General features: G+C 38.7%; 1 protein-coding gene across 5 annotated transcripts in view; it reads left to right on the top strand.

Moving 5' to 3' along the window:
- sei (seizure) overlaps positions 1–12,686 on the top strand; it is a 218,140-nt gene that overhangs the window by 185,236 nt on the left and 20,218 nt on the right. For all 5 annotated transcript variants that reach the window (XM_065230113.1, XM_065230114.1, XM_065230112.1 and 2 more), the window contains 4 exons: positions 4,439–4,557; positions 4,688–4,878; positions 4,946–5,088; positions 5,162–5,355. In XM_065230113.1, the coding sequence (XP_065086185.1) occupies positions 4,439–4,557; positions 4,688–4,878; positions 4,946–5,088; positions 5,162–5,355 (647 nt within the window). The remainder of the gene's footprint in view (positions 1–4,438; positions 4,558–4,687; positions 4,879–4,945; positions 5,089–5,161; positions 5,356–12,686) is intronic.

Genomic DNA, 12,686 nt, shown 5'->3' with positions numbered 1-12,686 from the left:
GATATGGTCATTTTGGAATTACGCCCTTTTCAAATGTTAGTCTAGATTTGTCTTCGGCTTTACTTCGTGAAGCAGCTTGCCAACAATTTGCTCGTTTCCTTCAACCGCCCCGAGTGAACTGTGTCGCACGGGCAGCTTGTCATGAGAAAAATATCATTATTGCTTTCCACTTCTGACATAGCGTTATCATTTGGTTCGTTGATCGCTTGTCATTTTGTCATTTAGAGATATTTTTGATCCCTTGACCCGGATAGAAAAATAATGGATAATATCCAAGTGGAAATTATCCGGATAATATCAACTTGGATATTATCTGGAGGGAAATAAATGTGGATAGGGATAGACTCCGGTAATTCTATCAACTGGATAGGTCTATCCAGATAATTATATTATCCATGCTTATCCGGATAATTTTGAAGCCTGGGATGTTTGTTATGTAGATAGTAACACAGTACAGGTACGCGTGTTTTGTTTATTCAGGTACGTAGATACTCCTCATTGTTCTTCATCAGCAGTTCTTTCGGTCGATGCGTCGTCGACTTTGTAAAGCAACAGTTTCGTGATGAGTGTGTGAGTGCTGACCACGTTTTGCCTCCATTGCTGCAATGGAAGCTTTTTGCCCCCCGTTGGCGATATTGCCATACAATGAAATCACTGGAAGCGGCTTCCGTTCTGATGGAGCAGGCTTATTGGATAGCGGAAGATAAAGTGTTTATTGTGCTGTACCTTTTGACTATAGTTTTAAGATGTATTTTATAGTGAACAAGAATCCTCGGCTCTGTAAAGTTAATTCGATTGAGCCTTATCAAATAAATTAATAAACAAAAAAAAAATCTTGTATCTAATTTTTTTTTGTCTGTCCAAATCAGGCTGAACTGAACTGAACGTTTTAAAATGTTCTTGTCCTGCAAGTTTAGCCAGCCCTCACATCGAGTGAGTTGCGGCAGGAATATGGTAGAAGTAAACAAAAGCTCCTCGAGAGAGAGGGAGAGTTAACTTCAGCGAGAGGATGATTTGACGTGAGGTGCGCTTTTCAAGACTCCGGATGACTTTTTTGTTCGACGCAAGAAGCTCAGAGTTCACCCAGAGTGAGAGTAAGAGCGTGTGATAGAAAACATGAACATGAATGGCAGCAAAGCTCACTCTCATTTTATGCCCCTTCGCTCACAAGCTCTGAAGCTCAGTTTAATGATTTAGCAGTTCTACTCCTAAGAAAAATGCTACGTTGGTTCATTTCAAACTCGCGAGCGAGGCTCCATCAAGCCTGGTCCAAATGTATATTTTGTCACACTGGGAACAGGATATTTTGTAAAGTAGAATTAAACGTAATAAGTTATGATAATTTAGAGCAAAAATTCAAAAAAATGTTTAAAAACTAAAACTGAAATCTTTTGGAATATCGAAAACCATGGACACATGAAAATTAACAAAATGTGTGAAACAAAAACTTTTGGAAAATGTTTGAACTTTTTACTAGTATGCTTTTTTTTATGAAATTTCTACACAGGAAACAACATTTGAAATATTCCTAATCGTTTTCTGTGCAAATATTACATAAAAGGCAACAAGTTTAAGAATATGACCAAAAGTTAATTGTCTATGATTTTCGTCAATTTTCAAGTATCCATAATTTTAAATATTCTAAAAAGTCGAATTTTTCATGAGCTTTATGTTTAAACCAAACGAAGATATACTTTTTGAGATATTTGAGTTTTATCACTTTTTGTAATTTTTACTTATAATAACAAATAAAAATTTAGCGTGTAACTTTTTCCCAGAAAGGTTTTACTTTTCTCAACAACTTTGTCTCAGACGTCATATCGATCAAAAGTGACGTTTTCGTGCTACAATTTAGTGAAAAATGTCAAAGACGCTATTTTGGAAGATCCAATTTTTGAAAAAAAAATGTTAATGATTGCGCATAACAAATAATGATGCAAAATTTTATGCAAATCGGAGAAGGACAAGTCGATTTTTTTTTATTTTTTTTTTATGTTTGCCGAACTGATTCTATAGCCAATTCAAACTGGTGAAGTGAAATAAAAAATAAATGGATTCAATAATTTATTGGGTTACTTTCTGAAATGCCAGTCCTGAAGAGGATATTTCAAGAATCTAACGGTGGATAAAAAATCGAGTGATTAATGGTAAATTTTGATTCGATCTATTCAGCATTTAAAAAATATTCGGCTTCTTGAAGAGCCCAAAATTAAAAAAAAAGGTTACTAATTACGATTATTGAAAATTTTCACAAATCCTGGATCTTTAAGTCCTAGAGGTAATATATTGTCTATGCCATTGAATAAGAAAAAAAAATCAAGTCCAATATTCCAAAATGATCCCAAGAAGATTGTTCCAGTTCAAGTTCAGAAACAACATCAAAGCGGTCGGTTCATTTTTAAATTCCCGGGTTTTTCCTGGTTTTCCCGGCTCAAATCTCAAAAATTTCCCGGTTTAATATATTCAGCAAAAACGAAAGATTTCAATGATTTTTTTTTTAACGTAACAAGTGCAAATTTTTTTAATTATTTTTGGATAAAAATACAAATGTCTTAGCTCGAGACATCTTATTTATACAAAGCCCCAGAACTCACTGAGAAACTGAGTAATGGAATATTGAATTGAAAAATTGTGTTAGAAATGTTGAACTTGATACAAACCAGATCTAGGTAAAATTGATGGAAATCTCGGAGTAAGAGAATGTTTGAACATTCCGTATTATGTACTAATAGAAATCTTAAAAATGTAATTGAGAAAATTTCCAAGACTCTGAGGCTTCAGCAATTGTAATGACCATTGGACTATCATTGTATTTCGAGATTTGTGATTTCTAAAAAAAACTTCTAGATCCTAGATTAAAAAAATACGTAGGATTACATCTTTTGGCAACATATTGGGGGTGCAATTAAAAAAAATAAAGTCGACCGCATTACGAAAAGTGGTAAGGTTTTGACCACTTATAACTCTGTCAATGGCGGATGGATTCTAATTCTAAACAAGCCAATCGATTGGCAATTTTTCTAAGAATTTGTTAAAATGAACACTTTATCAATTTTCAATAGGTCATTACACGAATGTCCAACTGTTGCAATGGTGATCAAAATTATCACCAATTGCCTGCAAAAAGCGCTTTCCCTAACACAGATTTCAAAATCGAATTCCATCCGGTGTCGCCAAACAGTGCTTATTCCATTACCGTGTGTGGTGATGTCTGGTCGGTCGTCATCATCATCAGCAGCAGCAGCAGCAGCAGTGCTTTCGGTGCGTGGCGATGAACATTGGTCTCCAGTACACAACGAAAGGCTGCCTTCAAGCAGCGAGCTGCAGCCCACATGAGCGTTCTTTCACCGAAGAAGAAGGAAGAAGCCGCACCGCTACTGATCGGATTTAGTAGCTCTTCGTAAGTCACTGTGGTTCATCTAAGCCAAGCGCGTCGCCCTCGTTCCAAACAACATGCAGCTCGCCAGCCTCATCTGTGTTGAACACCCTAATAGATCACCATAAATTATAATTGATTAAGAGTTAATTTTCATTGAACGTTCTTTTGCCTTACTGCCAGCCACATCACCTCCAAAGTTCATTGATATGTACCCTGTAATAAAACGTCTGTGGACGAATGCGTAACAGTATTGAAGTGTACATAAACATTCTCGCAATGATCGAATACCACATGGTTTTATCAATTAACCGGAAACACTTCAAATTAAGGTAAGGTTTTCTCCAGGACGCTAGAAAAAAAAACAAAAAATCAAGAATTTATATGATTGATCGCCAATATCTCGCGAAAGGAAAATTTTAGTAAGAAATTCCTCGAATAAATTATCGCTTTTTTAATTATCTATTGAATGAACCAAAAATGTCATGCGTTTTGTGCACGAAAATGCGTAAGAATTAGAGGCGTTTTCGTGATGGGAAAAAGAGGTTTCCCTAACACAGTTGCCGAATATTGATACCGAACACGTAATCCTACATCAACTCTAACGTCGTGTCTTCGATACAAACTCTTACCTTTTTTATATATAAGGACAGAGGAAAAAGACTCCAAATGTGGAAGATTGTGGGCAAATTAAATTCAAAGTTCTGTAGCTAATATGTCACACTAGAGTGGTTTAAAATATCGATGCCACCAAGCTCAATTGATTTCAAATTCTCCCAACGCTCCCATCACAGAAACAAATCTCCACCTCCATGTAAGAGTTACGATTCCGGGCCTTTCATTCCTAGCTACGCCAATGCTCATCAAACTGCCAACGCTGGCATATTCCTCCGGAATCGGGAGCACTGCGTATCGCAGCTTTCTGTGGATTCTGAACATAACCTTAATGCATAAATTTCACCTCATTTCTTCCAACCTAAATAACGCTTCCACTGCGGCCTCGGATCGTAAAAACGGAACAAACAACGCACACACACACAAAAACACAAACCCGCCAACCAGCCCTCATGTACGCCAGCATCTTCGGTAACGTTTCGGCCATCATTCAACGGTTATACTCCGGCACGGCACGATATCACACACAGATGTTGCGTGTTCGCGAGTTCATTCGGTTTCACCAGGTAAATTATCCGCACGGAAGTGCGAACCGACCTCGCCCCCCTTGCATACCACCCACCTATAAAGCACTTTTCAGGGCCGAGCTGTTGATTGCGAAATAACAATACCCGCTCATTTCTTCACTTTTCAAAGATCCCCAACCCACTGAGGCAGCGGCTGGAGGAGTACTTCCAGCACGCCTGGACCTACACCAACGGCATCGACATGAACTCGGTGCTGAAAGGGTTCCCCGAGTGCTTGCAGGCCGATATCTGCTTGCATCTCAACCGGAACCTGCTCAACAATTGCTCCGCCTTCGAAGCAGCCAGCCCTGGCTGCTTAAGGTGAGTCCCACCCCCCCACATCAACTCACTTGTTGCCATTGTGAATGTTCTTTTCCTCGTTTTTCAGAGCACTTTCGTTAAAGTTTAAAACCACCCACGCTCCGCCCGGTGACACCCTGTTGCACAAGGGGGACGTCCTCACGTACCTATACTTTATAGCACGTGGCTCGATAGAGATATTGAAAGACGACGTAGTCATGGCGATATTAGGTAAGTGACGAATCGAGTGCAATCTCTATCTCGTGCTAACACGTCCTTCTCCTCCTTCTCCTCAATTTCGCAGGCAAAGATGATATTTTCGGGGAAAATCCCTGCATTCACTCGACGCTGGGAAAATCAAACAGTAATGTTAAAGCACTAACTTATTGTGATCTACATAAGATTCATAGAGATGACTTATTAGACGTGTTAGATTTATTTCCGGAATTTTATGATAGTTTTGTAAATAGTTTGGAAATTACGTATAATATGAGAGATGTGAGTCTATTTTCAGAAATTTTTATCTACCCTATCAATTTTAGTGCTATTTTACACTCCCACACAACCCACTCGGAATTGTTTCCGGTCGCTTAGATCGTTTGGTAGTATGTCGTGCTTCGTTGGTTTTATTATTTTATTATTATTCATATTATCTTTTCCGTAGAGGATAGCTCCATAATTTGGTCAGTCATTGTTTATTACCGCTCGTTATTTTTTTTTGTCCAATGCATGTATCTTTACACGAATGTATCGAAGCCTACGTACGAACTTGGGACAGATCTAGTTTCACAAATTTAAAATTCAGGTGTTTACCCGAGCAAGAACCGATAGCTAACCGATAACATTTGAATATCTTAATTTGGTATGATGCCTAATGTTGGTGGTGGTGTAAAACGTTGTTGTGCTGTTAGACAGTTATCGTTATGTTTTGTTAAATATCAATTAAATATCAAAATAACAAAGCGTGATCTTTAAGTTGTTTGACAATAGCACCTACAAGAGCTATTGGATTGGTATTAAAAGACCATTTAAATAACAATAATGGTATTATGGCATCAAAAAAGTGTTGAGTATCCGTCAGTCAGACTCGTCAACACCACATTAAGGTTGCCAGCTATGTTTTTATCATTTCTAAATTTTGTATTCATAAGTTATTTTCTCCTGCTCGGGTAATGCTCTTCTGTTGTTCGCGTAGTCACATGTTCTGTAGACTTTCAATTTACGTTGGACTATTCCATTTGGGAATGTGTTCAAAATAGAAATAGTTAATCAAATATAAAAGCTTACTTTGAGTAGATAACATGTGTTAGGCAAATTGTGCTTAATATTAACCTGGAGCTCCCTTTATTTAATTATTAAAAATTTAAAAAAAATACTTCTCAAATGCAGGATTTAACTAGATTGTTCACCGTGTTTTTCGATCGGAATAATTCTGGTGCCCTGGATGATTCTAAGATTCTTCAGTTCCTCGTTAGTGCATATCACTCCGACATTATTTGATCAGATAGGCCTCTGAAGGTTTCTGTCAGAATGGTTGATGCCAGATGTCGTCAGAATTTTCGATCATAAAAGACGAGAGTTCTCAATTAATGGTCATTTCAAAACACTTCAGAGTGGTCCAAAAGCCGTATTTAGGTTCAATAAATTGTTTGTGCCATTGTTCATTAACAACGTTGACAGTTTTTTGGGTTTGTTGACCCTGCGTAGACAATTGTCCAAAAACAATTTTTTTAAATTTGTATGGGCCGTCGATAATTGACAACCCCCCGTGTAACTGTCTACGTAATTAATGAACAGCCCCTAAATAGCGTCGTCGGGAAAACTTTCCATTTATTTTAGCCAATTATTTGATGTTCATGTTATTCACGGCCAATGAGATTGACACAAATTTTAGTTCAGTTTACTCATAAACCGCAAAAAGTACAGGAACTCAGCACTGAGTAAATTTTCCTGAGTTTTTCAAGATTTTTTTTCCAGGAAAAAAATTCCAAATATGAAAAAAGTCTATATTGGATCCATTCAGTCCATTGGTACTACTTCTAGAATGAGTCAAATGTTCGTCAATTCCTAATCTTCTGGCCGATTATTGAGATTTTCCACAGGAAAACATGAGGCAAATTTACTCATCGCTGCGTTCCTGCACTTTAAGTGAGTTATGAGTGAACTGAACTCAAATTTGGACTGATTTCATTGGCCATGTTAGAGTGATCCGTAGGTTGTAGACTTCTTAAAATAAACTTTTTAGTTATTCGACAAAGTTGTATTCGACAATTGAAGAGAGACAAATTATGTTGCTGAAGAAAACAATTTTCTATCTTTTGTGGTTTACGATTTATACTGGTTTTTATTAAAACATGCAACCAAAAGTTCGGCATTTCACCACTTTCAAGTTTCATAAAGTTTCAAGCTCTAAAAAGCAACCAAGCGTACTCTCAGCAACTTGAAGTTCAAAATAAGTTCCGCAGAGCACCCCTAAACAGCATTTAAGCTGAATAAGCTTTCCATGGTTACTTCTTAGGAACTCTAGACAAGGCTGCAGAAATGTCCACATCCGTTTCGAACAAGTTCACTGTGAACTTTTGGTTTATTCATTTATTTATGACTAAACATCAACAGGTGTCATTGGCCCCAATGATGTAACCTAAACTAAACATGAAAAGTACCAAAACTAAACATCAATAAGTTAATAGTCATCTCATCAAAAAATGAACTAAACCTCCGGCGAAGCAGATGGCGAGTCAGGTCAAAGTCAAATAGTGCGGAGACCCTATTGAAGAGTCTCTGTAAACCACCGATTGCGCCGAAAATGCTATAATTAGTTCGCTGTATGGGCAGGCGCAGCAAGGTTGAACATTGATGTCAATTTGCTCAAGGAGAACAGGGCAATCGGTGTGTCCTTGCAAAAATGTCTGCAATTAGCAATCTTTTCGGACCAACAGGGGCTCCAGATGGATCAGTTGCAAACGACTTTCGTAGCTAGGCAATCAGAAAGGATCCGTCCACGGCAGTTTACGTAGCGCATATGTCATTAACCGTCGCTGAACAGACTCAACTCTTTCGACACCGTTGTTGTAGTGAGGAGTCCAGACAACCGAGCAGTATTCTAATATGGAGCGAGACAAGGAGCAGTACAACGATTTAAGGCAGTAGATATCCGTGAAGTTTTTTGGCAATCCTGAAGAAAAAACCCTAGAATTCTGGAAGCTTTCTAGATGACATACGAGATGTGCTGCTTGAAAGAGAGTTGTGCATCCAGAATCATACCTAGGTCCTTAATAAGGCTGACGCGCTCATTTTCAGTGCCTAACAAAACATAATTGAACATAATAGTCTCTTTCTTGCGCGAAAAAGAGATAACCGAGCATTTGGACGGGTTAACTTCCATACGATTCAGAATACACCAATCACCAAAAGCATTCAGCTGACGTTGAAGGAAGCAACAGTTGAGTGAATTCGAAGGAAGAGTTTAAGGCCATCTGCGTAAGTTAATCGTGGTCCCTCAATTACCAGATTCACGTCATTGAAGTAAATCAGGAGAATCAGCGTTCCCAGGTGACTACCCTGGGGTATGCCGGACGTGGCAGCGAACATACGGGACTGGTGATCACCAATGACAACAGTAAGATAGCGGTCGGTGAGGTACGATTGAAACCGTAGCAAAAGGCAGCCGTGGCTACCAAGCCTGTCCAGTTTTGCGATTGATATGCGGTGATTCAATTCATCGAAGGCTGCAGATAAGTCAGTATAAACGACATCCGTCTGAGCACGAACCGACATACTGTTAGAGATGTAGGAAGTAAGGCACAGCAAGTTAGTGGCAGTGGAGCGACCAGCCATGAAACCATGCTGGTCGATACTAATATACGGCTTACAGTGAGCGAGAAACGGTTCCGAGTTCGAACACGAAGCGAGATGCCACGGTAGTTGCCAACCTCCTTTTTGTTGCCCTTCTTGTGTACTGGAAACATGTGCGCTAGCTTCCAACAGGATTGGAAAACGCCGACGTCCACGGACCATTGAAAAACATGCAGCAGTGGAGACTGCAAACTGTCCAAGTGCGTTTTGAGGAACACCGATGTCCGTCAGGACCCGGATTGTACGACGAATTGAGTTTCGAGGGAGCCCAGGAAAACATCTCGGGATCAGTGGCGTCGCCCTAACCTCAATCTACCTGCTGAACAACTCTCAAAACATCAATAAATTTAAAAAAAAATTGCTTCCAATTTTGGATACACAAATCAGTGAAACTAGAAGACACTGTGCCTTTTGAAACTTATCTGAATGTAAGCATGACCCTAAATAATGTTTTAAAAGTCGTTGAACAGGTAAAAAGTGAAGCTACGCGACGCCACTGCTCGGGATTGATGTCAATTCTGCTCATGGTTTGGCCAGAGAGTGTTACGTAACTGGCAGCCAGTCGGGCATGGCCGTCACTCAGTCTCTCGTCCGTGAAGACACTAGAAAAATTTTCAGAGAACAGCTGACAGATATCTTGCGTAGATGAGGCCACGTTACCATTATGTATCATAGACGACGGCAGACCATCTTCATGACGTTGTTCGTTAACAAACTTCCTATAACAAGTAACAAGGACTAAGATGTGTTTCTTTGATTACTGAAACATCCTGTTCCCTTAGTTTGAAGTACTCAAGACTAGGAATCGGTGGTAGATCTTACATCCCGTAACGTACCACGAAAAGGTGATCTACCCACGTTACGGGGCTGTTTACTGGCTTTGTACGACTTGTATCCTTCCCTGGCAAGGATGTTCCGCACCGTTTGAAAGTTGGCATTGTACCTTCTGGTCACATCTAGGATCGAAAGACCGGGGTTGGCTTCAACGCATCTCAACATCTTGCTGCGCAGCTGACAATCCCTGGTTCCAGCTTTTTCGTAGGTCCGCTGATTTTTTTCCACACTCAGGGTTTCCTTGTAGGTTTTGAGCACTCGACAAATATTTGTTTTCGGCATCTTCAGCACTTTAGCCAGCTTGCAACCGGACAACTCCGGATTTTCCAGGTGTTTGTACACAATATTTTTTTCTTCTTTCGAGTTCCATTTGACGTTATTTCTGAACGCGATCGACTACTATGATCAAATTGCACCAGTTGTTCTACATAGAAGTGTAAACAAACCACTGTCAAAGATTTCCGATGTCCAACACTAGACGCGTGCTAGCGGCGCGCAAAGGGCGTACCAATTTACTTTTAGTCAGCCTTTAAACCTATTTTCAGAAAAATTGTTTTTTTCAGTGTAGGTCTCAAATGGAAATTGCATTCAAAAATTTTGACAATTTCCTAAAAGTCATTAATACAACACTTTTTTGTAGTAGTTGCAATTTTTCCATTGTATTTTGTTGAAAAAAAAATCAGCGATGAAAGTTTCGCCCTTCTCAAATGATAGTCTTGATAAATTTTGGAAAAACTAAACATGCAAAGTGGCTTATTAAGTCAAGGTCTACACATCCACAAAGTTTCATTGAAATCTGAGAGGGTGCTGCCAGCTTCGATACGATTGAAAATCTGATTTTTAGGGGCACCTTAATTTAAAGCAGAAAAAATAAGTCTAGCTTGGTCAAATGAAGAGCATTAAAAATGATTTCTTCAGCAAATTTGCTTGAAAATTTTTTATCCTACAACTTTGCCGAAGAATGTTACCACCTATAATCTAATACAATTAAGTTAGATTGCTGATTTAAATTACAGTGAGGGGCACCCCAATCGTCATTTTTATAAAAAAAAAGATAGTTCATTTAATTATAAACAACTTCTACGACGACACTTTAGCATTAGCATTAGTATTAGCATCGAACAAGTTGTACAATATCGTAGGTAGTACGAATTCAAAACTATTAAGGGCATGACGCATATGTTTTACTGGACAGATAGTAAGTAGGAAATAATTAGGGACCATTCAATAATTACGTAAGCATTTAGGGGGGGAGGGGGAGTTTTCAAATTTCTTACGATCTCTTATGATGGGGGAAGGGGGGGTTCATACAAATCTTACGTAAGAAAAAGATTGTTAGTGCAGCTTTCCAAATAACAAATTCTAGTATTTCCTAGAATTGCGTTTAATGTTCAATTTGCTGGTCCGTACTTCTGACAGTAATCACCATTACCCGAGCAGGAGAAAATAACTAATGAATACCTAATTCTGATCTGGTACCAAAATTTGGTATTGACCAGCATGACATAAGAGGAAAAATACCAAAGAATAATACCAACAATGGTGGGGTTCTGTACAAGACACGACCGCAGGGTTGACGTAGACTACGTTAAGCTGTGTAGTGAAATTCTCGTGCATTTTTTCTAGATATTGATTTAAAATACAGTAGAAGTAACCTATGATTTCGGTCCTATGTACATATTTTGGATTTCCTACTTAGTAAAACTTGGTTAAATTCAGGACCTCATAAAAATGCGAATATATATTCATACATAAATAGAGGTACCGTCTGATAATTTATCCTTTTTATCACCACAGAAACACCCGTGTTCTTATGCAAAATAATGAATGTGCGTTCACAAAACGCACGAAATCTTAAAAACCATATTAAGATATAATGAGATATAATCGTCTTTTCAAGTCGGGTCGGGGATAAGATATAATCTCATTATACAGGTATTCCACTAAGACGCCCACATTCATCAGGATTCATATTAAGATTTTTTTAATTCCATCAATAGATTAACGATGTACCGAGAATTAAATGGATGGATTTCAAGCTTAAATGTTCTGATCGCGAAATATTGACTACCAATACCGAAATTTCGCATGAAGGTCCAACCTAAAGAGCCTGAATTTATAAAGAGGCAACTAATTTTACTTCCAAGGCTGTGTCGCAATGGGTGAGTTGAATTTAACTCGTGGTTAAAAGTGACAGATGAGTTAACGAATAACCCTGCTATACGAGCGTGGTTATTTCTGACTGACTAGAAGTTAAATTTTGGTACCCGTGGCTGAGTTCTGTTTGAAAACTGATCAATTTTCGGCATTTTCGAATATTGAAAATAACTTACGAAATGTTATGTTTAACCACGAGTTAAATTTAACTCGGCAATTGGTACACAGCCCAAGAAGTATTTCTCGATTACTTTTTCGAAGGAACGTATCAGCACAAACGAAGTGACGGACGGAGCGGCTCGAAAACTTTGGTGACTAACCTGCTATTGCAATTTTTCAGTGTACCACATGGTAACACCACTACTACTGGATTGTACCACATGGCAACACTACTACTGGATTGAACTAGCATTTTCACCAAATGTACTAGAATATTTTGGTTCTATCTCTTTCACTCTACTCAAAACATAACTGCATAAAAAAATGACAAAATGATACACTCCTTGCACACTGTCAATGAATCTTTGTACACAAAATCAACTTTGTGCAAAACCAAAACAAAAATACTATCCCATCTGGTGGATGATGGCACAAGCTTCTAAGAAAATTCTATTACAGCGAACCACATTATTTTAATTGATTTCTTCGCCAGTTAGTCGTCTGTCACTTCGTTTGTGGTATCAGCTTTTGTAAACAACGCATTTGACTGTCGATTTGGCGCAACTGGTAGCTCGCCCACGCATTCTAGTACTACCATCAGATAGGGGAAAAATTTCCTAAACTGTTAGCGGTGTTAGTATGTGGGGCGAGCTATTAGTTATGCCAATCCGATGATAAAATGCGTTGTTTACAAAAGCTTATATGTCCTTCCGAAAAGTAATCGAGATTTGTAGTTATCATTCAGGCAAGGAGCGCTTGCGCCATCGAGGCGACGTCGCTACCAGCAGCCAATGATCTCGACGGGAATGACGCGCACAGTTCGA

The sequence above is a fragment of the Ochlerotatus camptorhynchus genome, unplaced genomic scaffold, assembly GCF_037179485.1.
Source record: "Ochlerotatus camptorhynchus isolate MF236.1 unplaced genomic scaffold, CSIRO-AGI_Acam_v1.1 ptg000328l, whole genome shotgun sequence".
Taxonomy (NCBI): domain Eukaryota; kingdom Metazoa; phylum Arthropoda; class Insecta; order Diptera; family Culicidae; genus Ochlerotatus; species Ochlerotatus camptorhynchus.
This window is presented reverse-complemented; position numbering and strand designations above follow the sequence as displayed.